This window comes from Scyliorhinus canicula, chromosome 23, assembly GCF_902713615.1.
Source record: "Scyliorhinus canicula chromosome 23, sScyCan1.1, whole genome shotgun sequence".
Classification (NCBI taxonomy): Eukaryota; Metazoa; Chordata; class Chondrichthyes; order Carcharhiniformes; family Scyliorhinidae; genus Scyliorhinus; species Scyliorhinus canicula.
This window is the reverse complement of record NC_052168.1, coordinates 5,023,464-5,044,625: the sequence shown is the minus strand read 5'-3', so window position 1 is coordinate 5,044,625 and position 21,162 is coordinate 5,023,464. Positions and strand designations below refer to the sequence as shown.

Here is a 21,162-nt window from a genome sequence, read left to right as displayed (position 1 = left end):
AGGTCCCTGCTCTACTGCGGTGAATACAGCCCCACTTTTTCCCTCAAGTTGATGATTTCCCCCAACACCTTTCGAGTGAATCAAAACTACAATGCTTCCAACACTCTCCCTCTACAATAGGATATCTGTTACTAACTTTATGCAACAGGAGAAAATAAAGCTGGTGACATTTTAGGATTTGAAAACCTGACATTGTAAAATCATTCCGGATCCGAAACCAAAATGATTCTCATCACTTAAAAGTTGGACTTGATCGCCTTTGGCAGATGGGAGTCGCACTACCTCCTCTAACCAGCAGGTGGTGGTGGTGATGTGCCCGACACTTACAAGCCACTATACAGACTCCATGAGATTCTCACCCTCACATTCGGTTGGCAAGAAGCTTCCTCATGTTGCTTGCCATTCAACCCACTGAGAAGACTGCCAGATGAATGCCAAGCTACCATCAGCCAAAAGCTCCACCTCCACTTGGCGGAATGGCTAACGCCGCACTGTCGCCTATCTAGCCAAAGCCAGGGCACTCGAGTGCTATTCAACCAACATAGCGAGCTTTCGACAAGTTGGACCTGGAGCCAGGCTGGAACTTCAAGGGTCTGCTTTGCTGATGCTGAAAAGCTTTATCTCGTTAACTACAGCCCCGAGGCACGTGCATTGTTGGGACCTGTGCAGCCCAGCGGGAGGCTGCTCGGCCTGGCCACCAGGGGGAAGGCCAATCGGCCCCTCAAGCTTGTTCTTCTATTCTATGATAGGGGGCGGATTGGTACCTCGACTATTTACCCACCTTAGTTTATCATCCAGAACACACTTGCCTAACACAAGATCTATCAAACTCCCAGGCAAGGGAGCGACTTCCCCAGATTCCCACTAGCCTCCATCAGATGAAGTATCACTTGAGATCAGACCTGGGCAGCCTGGCTGTAATGCTAAAGGCGCTGCCTCCTTGTGCTGGGCTCTCACTGCAGGAAACAGTTTTGCTCGTTCCTCTTCATTGACTGTTCTCAGCATCTTAAACACCCAAATTATCAGGGAATGCAAGTCTAGCCCTCAGGTTCGTATGACTGCCCATCCTTTCAGCCTCCAGTACAAGTCTCGTTGCTTCCATTCCAAGGACAATACATCTTTCTTGAGATGTACACAATGCCCCAAAACGGCTCTCTGGGTTAAAGAGCAGAGCCCCCCCCCCCAACCCGGCAAGTTTAACGACCAGTCCTGTATTTCAGAAACGTCACTAGATAAGCCATTAGATTAAAGCAACAGAAAAAAGTCTAACTGCCTGGACAATTAACAATCCATATAACAGTGAGCAACCTGCCGGCACAGACTCTGGGTGCCGAACTGCAGGATCTCTCAAAACAAAAATACACATCCCACAGAATTTATTTTAAAAAAAGGATCTTGAAATTCAACAATCAGGAAAAACCACAATTGGAAGAAGTGGACGGAGTGAAGCAGCCTCCTTACTTGTTGAGGAGATCGTCAGCGTCAGGTACGGGCAAAGCAGGGTCCTCAGAGCCAGCAGCAGGCACAGCCGTGACAGCACTGAGAGAGAAGGAGTGAGAGACAAAAAGAGAGAGAGAGAAGGGGGGCGGCAGAGAGAGAGAGGAGTAAAGAGGGATCAAGAGAGAGAGAGAAGAGAAAAGAGGAGAGAGAGAGGAAGAGAAAAAGAGAGAGAGAGAGAAAGGACAGAAAGAAAGTGGAGAAAGAGGATAGAAAAAAAGTGGAGAACGAGAGAGAGAGGAGAGAAGAGAGAAAATGAGAGAGAAAGAAAGAGGGAGAAAGAGAAAGAGAGAGAGTGAAAGAAAGAAAGAGAAGAGAGAAAGGAGAGAGAGAGAGAGAAAGGAGGGAGAGAAAGGAAGACAACAAAAAAAAGGACAGGGAGGAGTAATGAGAGAATGCATTAGGAGAATGAGAAACGGGTGTGGGGAAAGACAGCACACAGCACAGTTCTGTTATCAATGCCATTCAGAGAACAAAACAAGAAGCTGTTTTAAAGTGTTAATCAGAGACGAAATTGTTAACCCTGCAGGTAGGAGGTTACAGGAACCTCAAACCCAACGCGGGGACAAAAAAAATTTAAAAGAACACATGTTGGATAACACAATATTTTCACAAAAGTGTGAACATCCCCCCCCCCCCCCCCCCGAACACACAAGCCCGCGTGCACAGACACACACGTCAGTGGGCAGTGACCAGGAGCATGTCCTGGCTGATTATGGCCCTCTAGCGCAGGTCAACAGAGGGGCCGGAGGAAGGGCTGAGCTTCCTTCCTCAATAGCGTCCCCACGATGATGGGTTGTGATACAGCTCCATAGATATCTCGCCCAGCTTATCCTAGATGACCAGCATTGCCAAAGTGACTTCATGCTGCACCCATGCGTAAAGTAGGTTAAAAAACCTGCCCAGTATCATCCGAGCCCGTAGAAGACCATCTGGGTCATGGCTTTGACTATCTGTGAGTGAGAAAAAGGATAGCTGGGTGTGCTGAATAAGTTTTTTAAAAAAGGAACTCTTCTCACTGAATACAGACCACACAATTCAACATTAGGTCTGACCCCAATAAACACACTTTCAAGGATACAAACAAGATATTTTATACTCATTCCAGAAGTGACAGCCACAGGCCACTCCAGTTGTCCAGTTAGAACATAGAACAGTACAGCACAGAACAGGCCCTTCGGCCCTCAATGTTGTGCCGAGCCATGATCACCCTACTCAAACCCACGTATCCACCCTATACCCGTAACCCAACAACCCCCCCCTTAACCTTACTTTTATAAGGACACTACGGGCAATTTCGCATGGCCAATCCACCTAACCCGCACATCTTTGGACTGTGGGAGGAAACCGGAGCACCCGGAGGAAACCCACGCACACAGGGGGAGGACGTGCAGACTCCACACAGACAGTGACCCAGCCGGGAATCGAACCTGGGACCCTGGAGCGGTGAAGCATTTATGCTAACCACCATGCTACCCTGCTGCCCCATTGAGAGTCTGTTGTACATCACTATGCAATGCACAGACGCTGATCAAACTGGGATCAACTCCCCACGTTTAGTCAGCAGAGACTAACTTCCTTAATCCGATTCTCTGACCCACAGTTGCTGGGCCCACCAGTCAGACCTTGCTGGGGCCCAGGCGACCGAGGACACGGCCAACAATGGTGCAGCCATTAAAGTCAGGAAGTGTACAGAAGGCCAGAATTGGGAGTGCCGAGATCTTGGGCTGCAGGGGATTACACAGACAGGGAGAGATAAGACAATGGGTCAGAGATGTTTGCCATTGTGTTTGACAGTGGCCGTCAAGGCCGGTGGCTTCAGGGGTCAGTGGCTTTATAGCTCAGCAGTGGAGCAATATTCAAGCAGCTTAGTTCATGGCCAGCTGCTTTATATTGTGGAATGTAGGCGATAAGGGAGAATAAACCAGTGTCTGCCTCCAACTCAAGATAGTGTAAAAACATAATTCTCTCTCTCTCGGAAACCGGAGCACCCAGGGGAAACCCCCACAGACACTGGGAGAAGGTGCAAACTCCACACAGACAGTCACCCGAGGTGGGAATCGAACCTGGCGCCCTGGTGTTGTGAGGCTGCCGTGCTAGCCACTGTGCCGCCCTTGAAAGAATGGCCGTTGGTCAGATCGGGTGGCTGGAGGGCTGAGGATTTTCAGTTGAGTATAAAAATTAGGGCCTTCAGTTCAGTTTAGCTCAGTGGGCGAGACAGGTGGTTTGTAATGCAGAACAAGGCGAGCAGCGCGGGTTCAATTCCCGCACCGGCCTCCCCAAACAGGCGCCGGAATGTGGCGACTAGGGGATTTTCACAGTAGCTTCATACTTGTGACAATAAAAGATTATTATTATTATTATTATTATTAACAGAAAGACAGAAAACAGGCAAGGGAGAAAACGCAGTGGAATAAAGCAGCGATTCAGACTGCACACTGGTGACATCAAGTGATCAATTATTTTTTAAAATAAATTTAGAGTGCCCAATTCATTTTTTCCAATTAAGGGGCAATTTAGCGTGGCCAATCCGCCACATCTTTGGGTTGTGGGGGTGAGACCCACGCAGACACAGGGAGAATGTGCAAACTCCACACAGACAGTGACCCAGAGCCGGGATCAAAACTGGGACCTCGGCGCCGTGAGGCAGCAGTGCTAACCCACTGCGCCACCGTGCTGCCCCAAGTGATCAATGATGAGTAGAAATCGGGTGACTCCCTCCCCATGGATGGGAAATGCAAGAAAGTTAAATGCAAACTTTTCTCAAGCCTACTTTCAGACACCCTCGATCGTCAGTTGATCCTGTAGAAAAGGTTTAAGGGTGAAAAAGGAGGGAAGCCAGTTATGGAAAGGAGGGGCGAGGCTGGGGTGGCGCCTTAAATAGCTACATCGCGGAAGAGACAAAGAAAACTTTTTTTTCTTTTTTAAAGTGCCGCTCAGCATGAACCATCGCAGCAAGAAAAGACAATTACAAAGCTCAGGTCGATGAACACAGAACTGCGAAACCAGAACAATTGCTGAAATTGAAAACCAATACTGGAAGATGATTGACCCAGCCATCAATGGGTAGGGTAAGCGATTCCGGTCCTACACTTGCTGAAGTTGGAATTTTGCATGGGAATTCCCAGAGGCATGAATGCGCCAGTTTCTGGCAGAAAAAAATCACTTGTCCTCAGCAGATTAATTTCCATATTTAAAAAAAAAAATCACACCAGCTTAATTTCCATATTTAGAAGAAAATCACACCACCACCAGATTGAAAGTAACAGATTAGAAAACTTGCACAAATCCAACCGTCAGTGCACTCCATGCCATTTTAAAATCAGATCAGATTAAAACTCCACGCAGAACCGTACGCGACCCTGGCCTTGCTCAGGCCAGCCAGCAACCTGAACACAGATTGCATCGGAGTGCTGGGGACACGGGTCAAGATGGACTGGAGGCATTGCCGAGCTGGTGGGTGCGCACGCCGCACACACACACATGCACATCCAAAACGCACCACCACATCAAGCCGGTAATTCAACGTAATCCTGTTATTTTACATGAAATATATACTGCGCGCACACACTACTGGGCTGAGTGAGATGTCACTGCGTACTAGCAAAAAAAAGATTTTTAATTCATGAACAGGACGTGGGCATTTATTTCTCAGCCCTAGTTACCACTTCAGAGTGAAGTTACCACTATGGCATGGGTGTGGAGTCACATATAGGCCCAGACTGTGTTAGGGTCGCAGACTTCCTTCTCTGAAGGCTGTTGGACTAGAAACTAAAAGCCCAAATGATCCAGCCCAAATATAACGCTAACATATAGGAACACATCAGCACGACCCTGTGTAATTCCTCTGTCTGCTAGCTTAACAAAGCTGAAAACTTTAAACCGATGTTCAAGCCAAAAGAAATTGCCAAAATGTTGACATGGCCATGAAGGCAATTGTTTGTAATGAAGAGTACTGGAGAAGAACAGTCAACAAGGCTCCTCTCCTGCCTAACATTTTCCCAACACTTCGGCCAGATTGACGTAGAGGACACATAAGATGCTGTATATATATTTAGAGCAAAACAACATTATTTTTTTGGACCCTGGACTGGCTCAGTGCTGGGAGCGGGGTGGGTTTAAAGACAGTTCCGCTCCGCTCAATAATACATGGCTTACTCTGCACCCAGGGCTGCGTCCACCAGCAACGACGCAGGGCTCTCACCCGGCAGATCCAAGCTTCTGCATGATCCCAAATCACAAGCAAGCGTGCAGAGGAACAGAAAAAGAGGAGAGACCAAAATCACAAAGCAGCCGTCACTCAAAGAACAAGTCACACAAGGTTTCACCTTTAAATATATATTATTTTAAATCAGTTTAGCTTCAGCAATTTGCACACATTAGTGTGGGGAAATACACTTGCCTGTCTTGGCACTCAGCATCAGGCCCCCCCCCCCCCCCCCCCCCCCCCCCCCCTCAGTATCAGACGCCCCTCCCCGGTACCTTGGGAGTAAACCTCATGCAACACTATCCCAGCGAGCACTCCCGACTTTGTCTGCTGCGCAGTTGAGGTAGAGAATAAAGCTCCCTATGCACTAACCAACTTCAACAACAGACTCAGAAGATTAACACCCCCCCCTTACCACAGCAATCCAATGATTTTCAATTTCCAGTTCATAGAAGTGCCGACTTGTGTCGAGTCAGAGCCGGTGGACCAACTCCGACCTGACTCAAGACTGATCAAAATAATTTGATAGAATCCCTGCAATGCTTCTCATGATCGACAATAAATCCCGTCACATTCGATCTGGGCTAAAACCGAATTTGGGTACCAGGGCGGAATCCAGGTATCTCTCCCAGAGTGCAGGTTTTTAAAATGGGTTTTGAATACAACAGCGCAGATTCTTCTACTACAGGAGGAGCAAAATCCACGAGTTACACCTGGGGCTAGAAAATTCACCACGGATGGTGGGGGGGGGGGGGGGGGGGGAGGAGAGCAGGGAAGAGAAAGGGAGTCTAAAAGCCACTTCTTGTCTCTTCGGACCAAAGTTCAGGCCCAATTTAGACCGTTAGCAAGAAATAACAAAACACTCCACAGCAGGTCTGGCTGCATCTGTGGGGAGAGAAGTGGAGTTAACAGATTCTGGTGAAAAGGTCATCGACCTGAAACGTTAACTTTGTCCCTCTCGCAACAGCTGCTAACAGGCCTGTCGCTGAGAATCTCCAGCATTTTCTGTTTTTATTTTCAGATTCCCAGCATCTGCAGCATTCAGCACGAGGCCCGCTGTGTAACTACTGCAAGGGAACGAGTTTGGGGGCAGCTGTGACTCACATCAAATTCCTGCCTCTGCGTTTTAAGACGGAGGCTATCTGTCAAAGAAAATCTCTGCCTTGCACAGGAGCTTTGAAAATCCCATGAACAAGAGAGAGAGAGAAAAAGGGGAAACCCTCGTACCTTCACCTTTCAATTCTAAAAGTCGTGTTCTACAGACTTAAATCGAGCAGCAGAAATATGATCAGGAACATTCCAATGCACTTCACATTACAAATTAAACTACTGTTATGATGAGAATAAAAGCTGCAGCCAGAATGGTGCAAAGCAAGGCCCCCGGAAACAGCAAGAAGTGACGGAGGAGTTTAAACATCTCATTCAACAGTGCTGTACTGGAATGTCAGCTTCTTGCACCAACAACCTTCCGACTCAGGGGAGGAGTGCACGACCAAACCCGAGCCAAACTTGACACCAAACCCCTCTTTACACGTAAAGGTCATTAGCGGTGAACAGGGACAGGAGTACTGCGATGCATACTAGTAAATGCTTAGACGGTATCTGAAAAAAACTTCACACATGACCTCGCACAGTGGGCGAAGGTCTCACTTCCTTGCACAAATTCTGCAAATTCGTAGTGTTTCTTTTTCCTCCCCTTTCTCATCTGAAGGTATCACGACTCCTCAGTCCGAGAACTGTGCCAGGGTCAAAGGTCAACAACTACAGTCACTGCCCACACCGCTATCCAGCATCTACCCGATACACGTGGAAGGGCCACCGACGAGCTCACTCTGCAACCAAGCCGGCCAAAATCATTCACTGTCCAGGCTTCCAACCCCACGTCAGGCACCCAGGCTGGCTTCCAACCCCACGTCAGGCACCCAGGATGGGTTCCAGCCCCACATCAGGAACCCAGGCTGGCTTCCAACCCCACGTCAGGCACCCAGGCTGGCTTCTAACCCCACGTCGGGCACCCAGGCTGGCTTCCAACCCCACGTCAGGCACCCAGGCTGGCTTCCAACCCCACGTCAGGCACCCAGGCTGGCTTCCAACCCCACGTCAGGCACCCAGGCTGGCTTCTAACCCCACGTCGGGCACCCAGGCTGGCTTCCAACCCCACGTCAGGCACCCAGGCTGGCTTCCAACCCCACGTCAGGCACCCAGGCTGGCTTCCAACCCCACGTCGGGCATCCAGGCTGGCTTCCAACCCCACGTCAGGCACCCAGGATGGGTTCCAGCCCCACGTCAGGCACCCAGGCTGGCTTCCAACCCCACGTCAGGCACCCAGGCTGGCTTCTAATCTCACGTCAGGCACCCAGGATGGGTTCCAGCCCCACGTCAGGCACCCAGGCTGGCTTCCAACCCCACGTCAGGCACCCACGCTGGGTTCCAGCCCCACGTCAGGCACCCAGGCTGGCTTCCAACCCCACGTCGGGCACCCAGGCTGGCTTCCAACCCCACGTCAGGCACCAAGGCTGGGTTCCAACCCCACGTCAGGCACCCAGGATGGGTTCCAACCCCACGTCAGGCACCCAGGCTGGGCTCCACCACTTCTGTGCTAAAGCAGTTCCCCCCTCCCAGTGTAGTAAAGGGAACAGATAATTGCAGCCTGGCTGAATGCAGACATGCTCAATTTTACGTCAAATTTAGAAATGGCGCAAATCTGAGGTGTGAGTGAAAACCTGACGAAAACAAAAAAAAAATAGACAAAAACTATTCTGGTGTTAAAATATTGTTTCTCAGTCAATTCTTTATTAGTTAATTATTAGCACCCAGTGTCAACGGTAGGAAGCATAAGCAATCCTTTCCATTGTGGATCATGGGGAATAGCAGGGAAACCTGCTTTGGGTGTGTCATCAGTCTACATTCTCACTCCAGCCATAGGATGGAGCATCTTCTAGCAAAGTGCTTCACAAAGGGGTACTGAGCAGACTAGCTCTGCTCCACAAAAAACTCTCTTTGCGGCAACTAACCAACACTAGCATTAATCGAGGAAGAGGGCGGATGCTCAAGGAGCAGAGGACAGCATAGGCTGGTGCGTAACGAGGCAGGTTTAAACGTATACAAATATTTTCCCGAAACCCACGGATAACTCTCTCATCTTCCGTCCCTCAACATACCCTGGCAGCTGGGTGTTTTTCTGGCGTAAGGCTACTCTAGATTTAACAGACCCGGAATCTGAGCTCTACATTAGTAAAACAGGAAACCTTAGCTGGTCAGTCGCACAGTAAGTGGCGAGACAATGAAGGCTTTTAAAACCCATCCCACTTGAACTTCCTGAATAATAACGTATGCAAATACTTTGAACAGAAACCATCCTGTGGGTGTAGCATTGAATAAACGTGCTTTGGGTGTGCTCCAAACAAACACAGCACTATTATGCTGACTAGATTGGGATTACTTTGCGCCCTACTTCCAACCCAGCAAAGGCCTGGCCACGGGTGTATTGCTGCCCCTCTTACCGGGAGAAGTTGTCTTCGGATCCAGGTGCCAGAGCACCGGTGGCAGGCACAGCATCAGAAAACACATCCACCAACAGGCTGCCTCCACTGGCAGGGGTGCTCTTCAGGCCCAGAAGGTCAGCGGAGGGGGAGGGCGTGGACTGGAAGACACAAGATGGCCACAGGGTGGAACAGTCAGAAATCACATCGGCAAAAACTTGCAGTGTATTTATGAAAAGAAATAATGGACAGAACGGGCCGATTCACCCTGTGCAGAACAACAGAAGCGCAGGACCAGGCGGCACTTAAGAGGGAGTAATTAAGCAATCTGGAGAAACAATCGTTCAGTGAGTGAGTGATCAATCAGGCTCGCCAGAGAGACAGTAGAAGCAGTCAGCATTGATCCGTTTAAATACAATTGGGATAGATTCATTTCAGAAAATAGCATTTTGGGGATCCAGTCTCGGGGTAATTTGGGACATGACGTATCATGAGTGGGGCTTTGGGGGGAGGGGGGGGGGGGGGGGGTGACGACACACACTATGGTCTTGAACAAAGCTCTCCACCATTGGGGATTTTCCCTTGTGTTATGTTCAGACCTGTTGCAGACTCATTGATAGATTGTTAGCTGTGATTAGTCAACAACGCCAATGAGACTACCAGATGGTTCTTGGCCTATTTTCCATCCAGTGATTCCCAGACGCCTATGGCCAAGATGCTGAAGTAACTCATTTCCCATCTTGTCAAGTGTCCTGAGAAACCCCAACACTCGTTTGCCCATACTTATTCTTTGAAACTAAAATGAGATGAACAGAAAACGCTGGGAACACGCACGTGGTTCTGGCAGCTCCTGTGGAGACACCAAATAACTTCAAGTTTGTGTCCTGAGTCTTTTATTTTCTTAATTTAGAGTACCCAATTATTATTACAATTAAGGGGCAATTTAGCGTGGCCAATCCACCTACTCGGCACATCTTGTGTTGTGGGGGTGAGGTCCACGCATAATGTGCAAACTCCACACGGATCGATCCCGGGTCCTTAGCGCCGTGAGGCAGCAGTGCTAACCCACTGTGCTGCCCCCGTCCGTAGTCCAGTTCGGATGAATATTTCTGTTAATCGAATGGTTCCAGCACCTGCAGTATTTTTTATGAACGCCCTTTTCTGTGTTAATACACTCCTTTTCTTCATACCTTGTATGGAGGAGATGCATTTAAGGCAGCATCTCCTACAGTGCAGTGCTCCCTCAGTACTGAGTTGCAGTCTCGGCCTGGATTTTAAGCTCAAGTACCAGAGCGACACTCAAACCCATAACCCGACTCAGAAGCGAGCACTACTCACTGAGCCGAGGCTCGCTCATGGTGCTTGACCCCCCCCCCCCCCCCCCGACTGCGGCAGGCCTCCTGCCGGTACCGTACTCACCACCGTGCTGGCATTCACGGCAGGCTCGACGCCTCCGTTGACCTCGGTTTGTTCTTTCTTTCCTTCCTCCATGTCCGTCACGGTGCTGGGTCCCTTCTTCTTCTTGAGCTTTGCAAGGATAGACGATTCCCGCTCGGGGAACGGGGGCATTTCTTCCAGGACAGTGGCCTGTGGAGGAGGAGAGAGAAGTAAAGTCACTAGAGCGTGGGGGGATGAAGTCTGCTGATGGGTGTCTCCTCCGTCTCATGCCGAGATGTAGTTCCATACATGCTGGCAGCCCGCCGGCATGGTTACCCAAATGATCAACCCAAGGTTGTGAATCTTTGACGTTCTCTACCTCAGGGGAGCCTTGATGCTCAGTTGCCGAGTATATGGTTAAACTTTTGGGCCACCATAGGAATCAAGGGATATACGGCCGGGGTTGGTTAAAGGTCTTTGATGTAGAAGATCAGGTATGTTTTCCTGAATGCCAGAAATATGAGGTGCGATATTGCCTACTCTGCTCCGACTCTTCCGTGCTCATAACTGCATGTACGAGGCTAGAGTGCTGGCAGACTGTTCTACTATGGAAGGCACCACAGGTGACCCTGATCAGAGGTCATTGTAAAGCAATCAGAAAGGGAAACCTTGGTTGACCTCCTCAAAGAAGCTCAAGCCTTTACTACAGCCCTGGTGCTAACTCTGCATAGATTAGGAATCAAACTCGAGACAGTCTAGTTTTTAAAAACATTTCCGATTAAGAGGCAATTTAGCGTGGCCAACCCACCTACCCTGCACACCTTTGGGTTGTGGGGGTGAGACCCACGCAGACACGGGAAGAATGTGCAAACTCCACAGTGACCCAGGGCTGGGATTGAACCTGGGACCTCAGCACCATGAGGCAGCAGTGCTAACCACTGCGCCTCACCGTGCTGCCCCGAGACACTCTAGTTTTAAAGGCACTATACACTTCGATGTAAAATCTGCTGCAATATTTAAACATCTCATCCAAGAAATTACACCTCAGAGTGCGACACACACTTAGTGCAGTAGCACAGTGGCTAGCACTGTTGCTTCATAGTTCCAGGGTCCCAGGTTCGATTCCTGGCTTGGGTCACTGTCTGTGCGGAGTCAGCACGTTCTCCCCGTGTCTGCGTGGGTTTCCTCCGGGTGCTCCGGTTTCCTCCCACAGTCCAAAGATGTGCAGGTTAGGTGGATTAGCTATGCTGAATTGCCCTTTAGTGTCCAAAAAAGGTTAGGTGGGGTTACAGGAATAGGGTGGAAATGTGGGGATAGGGTGGCGGGGTGGGCTTGAGTAGGGTGCTCTTTCCAAGGGCCAGTGCAGACTTGATGGGTTGAATGGCCTCCTTCTGCACCGTAAATTCTATGATTCTACGATTCTATGGGGAGTGCCAGCTTGTTAATGTACTCAAATCTTTGCAGTGGGCCTCAAACCCAAAAGGCCCCCCTCCTCCAGGAACGGTTTCCCTGCACCCACCCTGCAAACTGGAACGTTTCGACGTGGAAAGCTCGAGGATCAGGCTTCTTTTTACGTACCAGAACATCGGTGCTGGCAATTGAGCTGAGCTTGAGGTACTCCACCGCCCTCTGCTGGAGCTCCACGTCAGAGTTTCGGAGCTGGCTGTCACTGCGCAGCACGTCCTGGATGGTGGTCTTGGTCTCGGGGAAGAGGTTGACAAACTTAATGTAAGAGGAGAGCAGCAGCGCACGGGTTGGGACGCTGCACAAGTGGAACTTGGAATGCAGCAAGTTGAACTGAACCAAGGGACTGCAAGGACAGGTAGAGAGGTGCGGGGAGAGAGAAGAGAGAGAAAAAAAAACGCACAGGTTAGAGATAATCACAAATGAGCAAACGGATCAGGAAAAGACCAGCTGGTGCCCCCAGCCTGCCAGGCATCATGATTCACAACAACCCACCCGTCGGCAGACAACTTCACAATCCTGGACCTGCACCGCCAAGGAGGATAAAGGCAGTACAATACCACCAGCTCCAAGGTTCCCTCCACTACTCCAACTTGGACGTACAATGGATGCTCCTTCACCACTGCCGGGTCAAAACCCTGGGACTACCTTCCTGACAGCGCTGCAAGAGTACATTCACCACACAGCTCGCCACCACCTTCCTTGGGCAATTGCATAGGAACAGGAGGAGGCCATTCAGCCCCTCGAGCCTGTCTCGCCATTCAAAGAGATCATGGCTGATCTGTGACCTAACTCCACAGACCTGCCGTTGGCCCACATCCCTCAATATCTTTGTTGAGTGAAGAAGTTCTGCCCTACATCTCTCCTGAACGGTCCGGTCCTAATGTTTAGACTGTGCCGCCTAGTTTTAGAATCTCCACCCAGTGGAAACAGTTCATCTTTATCGGCCCAGTCTTTCCCTGTTAATATCTTAAATACTTTGATTAGATCACCCTTAACCATCTAAATTCTAGCAAAAACAGGTCCAATTTCAATAATCTCTCCTCGTACGCAACCCCTGTAGTCCATGTATCATTTCTGTAAACCTATGTTGCCCTGCCTCCGAGACCAAAATACTCTTCCTAAGGTGTGGCGCCCAGAACTGCTCCCAGTGACTCCAAGTGGGGTCTAACCAGGGTTTTGTACAGCTGCAGCATAACCCCTGGGTCTTTATATTCCAAGCCTCCAAATATTCCATTGGCCTTTTTGATTATTTTCTGCATCTGTTCGTGGCATTTTACGGACTTATGTAGCTGAAGCCCCAAATCACTTTGGGCATCCACTGTACCCCCCAAACACTTTCCATTCAGAAAGTACTCTGCTCTATCATTGTTTGGTCCAAAATGGATAACCTCACACTTGCTTACATTAAATTCCATCTACCACAATTCTGCCCTTTCACCAAGTCTGTCCATATTTCCTTGCAATTTTAGGCTATCATCTAGGCTGTCTACAATGCCACCTAACTTTGCATCATCCGCAAATTTGGATATATGACTTTCTCTGCCAAGTCATTAATGAATACCGTGAATAATTAAGGCCCCGGCACAGATCCCTGTGGGGTAGGCAATAAACGCTGGCTTGTTGGTCACCCCCCCGACGATAAAAATGCCTGGAGAGGGGCAAGAGAAAATAGATATAGTGTCGTATTGCCCGTTAACTACTCTGTACTGTAACACACTGCCAATACAGTACAGGGAGAAGAGAAACTATGAAATTGATTTCAGTTCTGTGTTTGACTCTCAATACATCATCAATGGGCTGTAGGAAAAATCCCACTTACTACTTTTAATGTTGTGTCAATACACTTCTGGCATAAAATAAAAACAGAAAGATACAGGGAAACAAACTACAGTTGACTCGGTATCTGTGAAGAGACAGTCCGTTTGGTGTACTCCCTTCATCAGAACAAAGGCAAGGCGCCATAAAATAGTTGCCCGTTTGCACGTTGACAATATTTTTCAAAGTCAAGGAGTGGGAGATGCCAACCTTCACATGGTCCGCCCTGTTTTGAGCTAATGTTCTTTAAAGTTCTTTCATGGGGTTGGGGTGTCACTGATTGGATTTATTGCTCATCCCGAATTGCCCTCGAACTGAGTCGCTTGCTAGGCCATTTCAGAGGGGGCAGTTTAAGAGCCAATCCTCATTGCTGTGAGTTTAATGTAGGCCAGACCTCGTATTTTCCTTCCCTGAAGAACATTAAATGAGCCAGATAGTTTTATAACAAATCGACAATGGTTTCACGGTCATCATTAGACTTTTAATTATAGATTTCTACTGAATTCAAACTTCACCTCCTGCCACGATGGGATTCGAGCCTGGGTCCCCAAAGCATTACCGTAGGTCTCTAGATTACCAGTCCAGTGATAATAACACTACACCACCGTCTCTCCCAAGAGTATATTTTTCAATTAGTAGTAGGTGATTCTTGATTAATAGGGGGGGTCAGGGGTTATGGGGAGAAGGCAGGAGAATGGGGATAAGAAACACATCAGCTATCAATGAATGGTGGAGCAGATCAGATGGGCTGAATGGCCTAATTCTGTCCCAATATCTTATGCTCTTATCGTCTGAGTACAGAGTTGTGGCAACATAGATCATTTTCTCAACTTTAAACATAACAAGGCCAGCAGGCACATGGGAACATCATTGGCAAGGGCTGCACGGCAGCACAGCGGTTAGCACTGCTGCCTCGCAGCACCAGAGTCCCGGATTCGATTCCTGGCTTGGGTCACTGTCTGTGCGGAGTCCGTACCAGTGTCTGCGTGGGTTTCCTCCGGGTGCTCCGGTTTCCTCCCACAAATCCCGAAAGACGTGCTGTTAAGTGAATTGCAAATTCTGAATTCTCCCTCTGTGTACCCAAACAGGCCCCGGAGTGTGGCGACTAGGGGATTTTCACAGTCACTTCATTGCGGTGTTTTTAAAAAATATAATTTTAGAGTACCCAGTTCATTTTTTCCAATTAAGGGGCAATTTAGCGTGGCCAATCCACCTACCCTGCACATCTTTTGGATTGTGGGGGCGAAACCCACGCAAACACGGGGAGAATGGGCAAGCTCTACACCGACTGACACAGAGCCGGGATCGAACCTGGGATCGCGGCGCCGTGAGGCAACAGGGCTAACCACTGTGCCACCGTGCTGCCCTTCTTCATTGCAGTGTTAATGTAAGCCCACTGTGACACTAAGGAAGATTAGCATTGCTATTATTAAGTCACATGCCATCCCAACTTGCGCATATCGGCCATTATTTCATGGTCACTGGGTGAAAATGCTGACAGAGCACTGTAGCCGCATCTTCACCATACAGACTGCAGGTGGCAGCTCACTGCCTTTTCATGAGAAACCAGGGTAAGGCAGTAAATGCCAGCCTTGCCAGCAATATCCCAAGAATAAATATTGAAAAACGCACAGAGGAACGAGGAGGAGTGGGGGCTGGGTGGGTACGGGTGATATTGTCAGGCACTGAGCGAAAGAGTGCAAATCACCCTAAGAGTTACACTGATGGAAGTTAAGGGGTACCTTTCCAAAGTTCGGGGAAAAGTAGAGCCAGCTTTACATGGGGCTGGACGGGGTAGAAGCTGAGGGGTTTCCCCTTGTGGGAGAGCCTAGGACCAGAGGGCATCATCTCAGAGTAAGGGGTCGCCCCTTTAAGACAAAGTTCAGCAGAGTGAATCTGTGGAATCCTTTACCGCAGAGAGCTGTAGAGGACGGGTCATTAAGTATGCTCCGGGCTGAGATAGACAGATTTTTAATCAGTAAGGGAATCGAGAGTGACGGGGGTAAGGTGGGAAAGTGGAGTTGAGGATTATATCAGATCAGTCAGGATCTCATTGAACAACGGAGCAGACTCGATGGGCCGAATCACCTTCACCTGCCCCCACGTCTTAGGGTCTAATTTCTGCAGCACGTGTGTGAATATGCGGGTGTTTCCCGGTTTGAAAATGGGATAGTATTTAAATAAAGTTGCTGCAAAGTTTGACGCGGCTCCTGCTGCGCCAATCCCCACCTTCGGAAGGATTGCGAGCAGAGTTTGCCCTATGTGAAATATTTGCTTATTTCAGAAAAAGGGGCAGCACGGTAGCATGGTGGTTGGCACAAATGCTTCACAGCTCCAGGGTCCCAGGTTCAATTCAAGGCTGGGTCACTGTCTGTGCGGAGTCTGCACGTCCTCCCCGTGTGTGCGTGGGTTTCCTCCGGGTGCTCCGGTTTCCTCCCACAGTCCAAAGATGTGCGGGTTAGGTGGATTGGCCATGCTAAATTGCCCGTAGTGTCCTAAAAAGTAAGGTTAAGGGGTGGGGGGTTGTTGGGTTACCGGTATACGTGGGTTTGAGTAGGGTGATCATGGCTCGGCACAACATCGAGTTGTCTCCACTGGCGTTTAGAAGACTATGGGGTGACTTGATTGACAAGCTGGATGTGGAAAGGATGTTTCTTTTTGTGGGCGAGTTCAGAACCAGGGGGCCACAATTTAAAAATTAGGACAGAGATGAGGAGAAACAGTTTCTTTAGAATTCTGCTTCAGAAGGCGATGAGGGGGGGGCATTGAATATTTTTTCCAATAAAGAGGCAATTTAGCGTGGCCAATTCACCTAATCTGCACTTCTTTGGGTTGTGGGGGTGAAACCCACGCAGACACGGGGAGAATGTGCAAACTCCACACGGACAGTGACCCAGGGCCGGAATTCGAACCCGGCTCCCTAGCGCCATAGGAAGCAATGCTAACCACTGCCGCCTGGCATTGAATACAAAAATCAAAGGTTAACGGAGCAGATGGGAATGTGCAACGCCAAAACACAAACAGGTCAGCTATTAGCTCATTGAATGGTGGAGCAGGCCAGAGGGGCTGAATGGCATACTTATGCTCCTATTTCATATGCTCATAAAAAACAAAATAATTCATACAACAACCCAGGTCGGCCTGGAGGCTTCTGACACAGTCCTCCATTACTTAACTTCTGGCGCTCCCCCATCGATTTACGCTGAAAAATAGACTTTCCCCAACATGCGGATGGTGCCAAGGAGGAGCAACGTGTCATTAAAAATTGCCAGGCTGTTCACACACCTATAGAGCCATCTGCCAGGGCCTCCGTAAAAATGAGCACTTTCCCACAGGAGTCTGGGTAAAGTACCAGGCTGAAAGCTTATAGGCCATCTCTTTTACCTTCTCCAGCTCACCTGGATCGTGGATCACCTGCAATGAGATTCCCAAATTCTCCCAAGATGTATCCTCCCACCTTCACCATGTTCTCGTGACAGGCTGGGGCCTGGAGTGCCTGGAGACCAAATCAAAAGTAGCAACATTAGACAAACATTTTGATTGCAGGAATGGGGGGGGGAGGGGGGGGGGTCCACTTTTGCCCCACCTGCACTAATATGTGCTGCTTTTAAAACCTTTTGAGAAGTAATTATTCGGTATCTTTCCAAATACGGCAATTAACACTGTGGCAAAGTGTTCCACATTCTGCTAACTGGTTTCTTTTAATTGCCATTATACACACCGGGATTATCTGAAGACTGTGACCTTGCGTCTCCGATTTATCTACCAATGGAAACAATATGTCTCGCCTTTTTATCATTTTGAAATAGTTAAGGACATCAGTGTGTGAAACAAATCTCAAGAATGACAAACTGGTTCCTCGTTAGGACATAACCCAGATTAGACAGGGAGAGTCGTCCTTTGGACACCGGCTGGTTTATATCTTCAATACTCCTTAAAGAATAAAAACTCCTGTAACACAGCCCAGTCAGTGCCTACAAACGCCTTACTCAATATGAAACATGACCGTTGGGGTAGCTAGTCAAATACTATAACTACCATACCCATCTTCCAGAATCAGGGCAACCTAAATATTTTGATCCTTGTGTCACCCCAAAGTTTCAATATCACAAATGTTCCGTCAACAGTTACAAGCAGCAAGAAAAACGTCCAGGGCATTGGTGAGGCCACACCCGGAGTATTGTGTGCAGTTTTGGTGTCCTTATCTGAGGAAGGATGTTCTTGCTGTGGAGGGAGTGCAGCGAAGGTTCATCAGGCTGGGATAGCAGGAATGTCACATGAGGAGAGACTAAATCGGTTCGGATTATATTCATTGGGCTTCGGAAGAGTGAGAGGGGATCTCATAGAAAGTTACAAATTTCTAACAGGATTAAACAGGGTAGATTCAGAATTAATGTTCCCTATGGTGGGGGAAGTACAGAACTAGAGGGTCATAGTTTGAGGATAAAGGGTAAACATTTTAGGACTGAGGTGAGGAGAAATTTCTTCACTCCAGAGTGATGAATCTGTGGAATTCACTACCACAGAAAGTAGTTGAGGCCAAAATGTTGTGTCATTTCAAGCAGGAGATAAAGCCCTTGGGATTGAAGAGGGTTCGAAGGATACCGGGGGAGGGGGGGGGGGGGGGGGGGGGGAGAAAGAGAAGAGGCGGGATCAGGGTATTGAACTTGATCAGCCATGATCCTAATGAATGGCGGAGCAGGCTTGAAGGGCCGAATGGACTCCTCCTTCTATTTTCTATGTTAACTTGTATTCAATAAACGAGCAAAATTTTCCAAGTCATTTCATCAGAGCTGGATGTCAGATTCTAACAGGATGAGGACATAACCCAACGCTTAGAGATAGGTTTCCGAAAAGAATACAAAATACAAGGAGGCATGTTTGAAAGAATGGAGTAACATTGTTAAAGACTCTGCCACCAAAAACAGAACAGCAGAGGTAACGGGGAGCATGCAGCAAGCCAGGAGTTGGAGGAGCAGAGAGCAAGGTGGGACAATGGAGAAGGTTAGAGTAGGGAGATCATTGGAGATCACACAGGGATCGGAAGGTGAGGTGCAGGATTTTGATGTACCAAGGGAGTGTTGGCAAGGATTCGGAGGAGTCAGGGCTCTGGAGGAAGATTGGAGGCAAGAGTGAAGCAGTCCTAGATGATGGGAGGAGTTTGAGAGGTTTGCGGGGAATGGCCTGTGGGGAAAGAGGGAGTGATGACTCAAGGTAATAATGGCATGAATGAAGGGAACAGGGCTGAGGGAAGGGCACAGGAGTAGGATGATGTGGAGATGCCGGCGTTGGACTGGGGTGAGCACAGTGAGAAGTCTTACAACACCAGGTTAAAGTCCAACAGGTTTGATTCAAACACGAGCTTTCGGAGCGCAGCTCCTTCCTCAGGTGAATGGCGAGGAAGGAGCTGCGCTCCGAAAGCTCGTGTTTGAATCAAACCTGTTGGACTTTAACCTGGTGTTGTAAGACTTCTTACAGGAGTAGGAGGTGGAGATGGAGGATCAACAATGATCATACTGAACGGCAGAGCAGGTTCAAAAAGGGTCGAGTGACTTACTCCTGCTCCGTATTTCGATGTTTCTAAGTGTTGCCAAAAGAGGTGAAACAGGAGAGAGAAAAGAGACATTTCCGAAGGATCTTAGCTAAGGGCAGTTTCAAAATGCAGCTGAGTTCACAACTCTAGGTCAGCGATTTACCTCAAACACGGTCTTTGCTGCATACCCTTGGACATCATCACGGTTAATAACGATCTGAATGACTCTGTACCATACTTCCTCACTGACGTAGTCCCCTGCAATACGGATGAGGTTGAGGATTGTGTCCACGTACCATGTGTAATCCACTGCGTACTTCTCTGCTAGAATGGCCACCTTCAGAACCTAATGTGGATTTAATACAAGGAATAAAAGGATTATTGGAACATGCTTTCAGAAAATGCTGCACTCGTCTCCATGGGTTCGATGAATATTTGGGATAAACAGAAGCCAAGCACGAATTAACAAGGAACAGAGAATGCAAATCGCACCTCCCGCCCCAGGTCGGTGTGTGGGTCAATACCACTCTGGCACAGCCAATGGTCACTTGATCAGGGTCCCTGCTACGTAAAGTGCACAGCCTTCCACCCCCATGGTGCCTGCACATACCGGTAGACTGCAGCAAATCGCATGCTTTGCCATCAGTCTTCCAGTTTCTTTCCTCCTTACATGCCAGCTGGCCCGGTGGGCAGGCGCCTCCAGTTAAACAAGCCCAAAAACGAGAATTCCTGGACAACTTGCACAGCCTGGCCACGCTGCACAGCAGCGAACAAACAGGCGAGACTCATTCCTCAGAATACAATTGCAGCTTGGCATTAAAAAAAAAAGGAGCGAAGCAAGCCAGACGTTTCTCAGGATACATCGAGCCACTTAAAACGCAACAAGTTATTTTCCGCAATTGGCAGCTCAGTATTGAACTCAAGGGAGGAGATAAAGGAGGGATTCCAAGGGGTTGGGGTTGTGGCCGCTCCTTGTAAAGATGGAGCAACACCTTTTTACAGTTGTCAACCCACAACTTGCATTGATAATAATAATCTTTTAATCTTTATTGTCCCAAGTAGGCAATTAAGTTACTGTGAAAAGCCCCTAAGTCGCCACATTCCGGCGCCTGTTCGGGTACACGGAGGGAGAATTCAGAATGTCCAATTCACCTAACAAATACGTCTTTCGGGACTTGTGGGAGGAAACCGGAGCACCTGGAGGAAACCCACGCAGGCACGGGGAGAACGTGCAGACTCCACACAGACAGTGACCCAAGCCGAGAATCGAACCTGGGACCCCGGAGCTGTGAAGCAACGGTGCTAAGCACTAGAGCACCTGTAAGGTAGTAAAAGATCCACAAAAGGTGCTTCAGAGGAGCGTTACCAGACAAATTTAGTAATCAAAGAAGGGGATATCAGGTCAGTTGACCAAAAACTTAAGTCAAAGTTAAGTTGATGAAGTTTGTTTCTCCCCTTTGCTCCTGCGCCCTATTTTGATCGGTTGTGGGGAGAATTACTAAATGCACTTGCAACCTAGAAGGAGGAGGAGGATTCATTTAACTTATTGTTGAGTTATTTTGCTTACACGAACATTTGTTTTAGATTAGAAAACCGAATGAAAGGAAAACTCACAATCTCTTCACGAATGGAATAATCAGCTGTTTCCAAGTAGCTTAACATCTCGGCCACTATCTGTGGTGCGTTGGTTCGGTCACACATGGCATACAGGAGGTCAGCAGCTCGTTGGCGAACACTCACATCCCTCTCCGTCTATTCAAGAAAGGATACACACTTACACACAC

General features: G+C 48.6%; 1 protein-coding gene across 5 annotated transcripts in view; it reads right to left on the bottom strand.

Annotated features, from left to right (window-relative positions):
• Window positions 1-21,162, bottom strand: part of ap2a1 (adaptor related protein complex 2 subunit alpha 1) — a 73,492-nt gene that overhangs the window by 18,397 nt on the left and 33,933 nt on the right. For 2 of the 5 annotated variants that reach the window (XM_038783634.1, XM_038783635.1), the window contains exons 10-17: window positions 20,993-21,130; window positions 19,542-19,724; window positions 17,244-17,341; window positions 12,142-12,373; window positions 10,606-10,773; window positions 9,208-9,347; window positions 5,656-5,718; window positions 1,462-1,539 (exon numbers count right to left, since the gene is read on the bottom strand). In XM_038783634.1, the coding sequence (XP_038639562.1) occupies window positions 1,462-1,539; window positions 5,656-5,718; window positions 9,208-9,347; window positions 10,606-10,773; window positions 12,142-12,373; window positions 17,244-17,341; window positions 19,542-19,724; window positions 20,993-21,130 (1,100 nt within the window). The remainder of the gene's footprint in view (window positions 1-1,461; window positions 1,540-5,655; window positions 5,719-9,207; window positions 9,348-10,605; window positions 10,774-12,141; window positions 12,374-17,243; window positions 17,342-19,541; window positions 19,725-20,992; window positions 21,131-21,162) is intronic. The other 3 variants (XM_038783637.1, XM_038783636.1, XM_038783638.1) reach the window with 3 other exon arrangements.